Source organism: Alligator sinensis, unplaced genomic scaffold (assembly GCF_000455745.1).
Source record: "Alligator sinensis unplaced genomic scaffold, ASM45574v1 scaffold2322_1, whole genome shotgun sequence".
NCBI lineage: Eukaryota > Metazoa > Chordata > Crocodylia > Alligatoridae > Alligator > Alligator sinensis.
Window position 1 is genome coordinate 3,467 of NW_005844040.1, and position 2,598 is coordinate 6,064.

Sequence of the window (2,598 nt, forward strand, 5' to 3'; positions counted from 1 at the left end):
ACATGCTTGGGACCTCTAGCCTCAATTCATGACATTAAATATATAGTGGTCCCTGCTCGATGGGCAGCCCACACCGCGGGGTCTCATGGCTTCCTTTGGTTGTTTAATGAATTGAGAAATATGACTACATGCTGTGACAGCTGAAATTATGTCTGTGTGATAAAGGTGCTTGCTGAAGGCCCTATGAAGATTAGATAAAGTGTTTTTAAGTATTTGTTTACATATTGAGCTATATGTTGTCGCTAGAAACCTAATTAAATCTAAGAAGTAGTGAGGCCTTGTATAAAGTAAGGCATAGTAAATTTAGCAAGCCTTGAAGTAATAAGGCCTGTGGTGTATTTATAATTACCTTGTGAAATGAATGCATGGTTTGTACTGTAATTGGTCAGTCTAAGGACAGTTGAACTAAAGGAAATCTGAGTGGTTGTATGTTATCAAAACCATTGAGAAGCTTTAAATTGGCTGGAAAATCTGGAAACCATTCACAAGGAAGATAGAGCTCTGTAAAAAGGATTAGTTAGCTGTTGCCTGGATCAGTGGGCCCGTGGACCTCGAGGAGCCCAAGGACTGAATACCAGGGTCCTTCACGGTACCCCTTCGGACAGCGTCATTCAGGAACCCCTGACTTTGCTGAACTTTGTGGAAAGAGAGGCTTGCTGTGTATCAGGCATCAGAGGGGACTGCCGATAAGTTGCCGATGTGAATTGCTTTGTCTGTCATTGTTTGTCTTGTTACTACGCGTAGTTGTGTTTTAGTTAAGACAATAAATCTTTCTTACCTTTCTACCACCGACCATACTCTCAATCACGAACCCTCCGCAGGCGGCTGGGACACATGCATACATCATTGCGCTGTAAAGTTACTAGGGTGCACATATAAGCAGTGAAAAGGGACGCACACACTTGAATGCACGCCTTCACACACAATCCACCTGCACACATGAACGCACACGTGAACAAATATCCTAACAATCATCAAACTACTAGAACTACAGGACACACGTGAAAGGGTAGAGGGTTTAATACGAGCAAGATGAGCTTATTCTTCACACCAATGTGTCAAACTCAGTGCTATGTGAAGTTGCGGAGTCTGATTGGGCACTCCAGTTCAAGAGGCTGGGCTTTGGAGTCCAATAGATTAGACCAGTTCCTGGTACTGAATATGAGATGGGAGTGCATACTCTGAATACAAATATCCTAAACCTTTGCAATGGGACAGGGGCACAGAGTGGAAAACTCTGGATATGCCCTATTTGGCCTCCCCTTCCACATGTAGACTCTGCCACTGAGGTAGATGGGCAATGGTCTGACCCAGCAAATGTTTGTTCTTATGGAGGGCAGGGCAGTTTTAAAGAGCTCCATGAATCAATGACCCTGGTAAGTAGTGACACTAAGATGCCATTTGTCAAGCCCACCACATCTTCCCCCACCAGCCTGGCTCAGATCCCTTTTGGGTGGAACAGACGGTTCAGCCTGTCCCGGATCTCCTTGGTTCTCACCCCATACACGACAGGGTTCAGCATTGGGGGCACCAGGAGGTAGAGGTTGGCCACCATGATGTGAACGTGGTGCGGGATGTGGTGGCCAAATCGGTGGGTGAGAAAGGTGAAGAGGCCGGGAACGTAGAAAGCCAAGAGGATGCAGGTGTGGGAAACGCAGGTGCTGACGGCTTTGAGACGGGCCTCGGTGGATGGGAGCCTCATGACCGTCCGCAGGATCATGGCATAGGACACAGAGATCATGAGCACATCAAAGCCCACCACCACAAAAGCCACAAGTAGGCCATACACAACGTTGGCTCTGGCATCTCCACACACCAGCTTCACCACAGCCATGTGCTCGCAGTACGAGTGGGAGATGAGGCGGTGCCCGCAGAAGGGAAGCCGGCTGGCGAGGATGGAGAAGGGGCTTATCAAGAGGACCCCACGTATCAGCACGAGGCTTCCTATTTTCATGGTCATGGGGATGGAGAGGATGCTGTAGTGCCAGAGAGGGTAGCGGATAGCAATGTAGCGGTCCAGTGCCATGGCCATGAGAACACCCGACTCCACCGATGAGAAGGTGTGAATAAAGAACATCTGAGTGAGGCAGGCATGGAAGCCAATCTCCCTGGAGCCCAGCCAGAAGACGACCAGCATTTTGGGTACAGTGGAAGTGGTCAGGACCAGGTCAGTGATGGCCAGCATGGCCAGGAAAAAGAACATGGGCTCATGCAAGCTCGGCTCAGTCTTTATAATGAAGGAGACAATGACATTTCCCACCATGGCAATGACATACATGATGCAGAAAGGGAAGGCGATCCAGAACTGGGTGGCCTCCAGGCCTGGGATCCCAACCAGGAGGAAGGCAGCAGGGTGGAAGGGAGTACTGGCATTCAGCATTGACATGACAGGCTGTTCATCTCCAGCCTGGGCTGAAAGGGCTCTCGTTCCCTGGCAACAACCATCACCTCACCTGGAAGCACCAAGTCAATTAGTCAGACACATGCAAAGAAATGAATCGCTCAAAACAGGATCAGGTTCCTCAGTTTGAAATCCAGCCCCGTTCTCAGGACAGCGACTTACAAAAAGTCACAGGAAGTAAAGGTGTGAAAGACCCA

At 48.8% G+C, this 2,598-nt stretch overlaps 1 protein-coding gene across 1 annotated transcript; it reads right to left on the reverse strand.

The window, feature by feature from the left end:
* Positions 1-1,438: 1,438 nt before the first annotated feature.
* On the reverse strand, positions 1,439-2,386 carry LOC102380970 (olfactory receptor 52R1-like). The gene has a single exon (XM_006039276.1). It carries the CDS (start codon positions 2,384-2,386, stop codon positions 1,439-1,441), a length of 948 nt encoding a protein of 315 aa, XP_006039338.1.
* Positions 2,387-2,598: the final 212 nt, after the last annotated feature.

Excerpts from the sequence above, each read along its gene's own strand:
- LOC102380970 (XM_006039276.1), bottom strand. The coding sequence starts at position 2,386 with ATGTCAATGCTGAATGCCAGTACTCCCTTCCACCCTGCTGCCTTCCTC.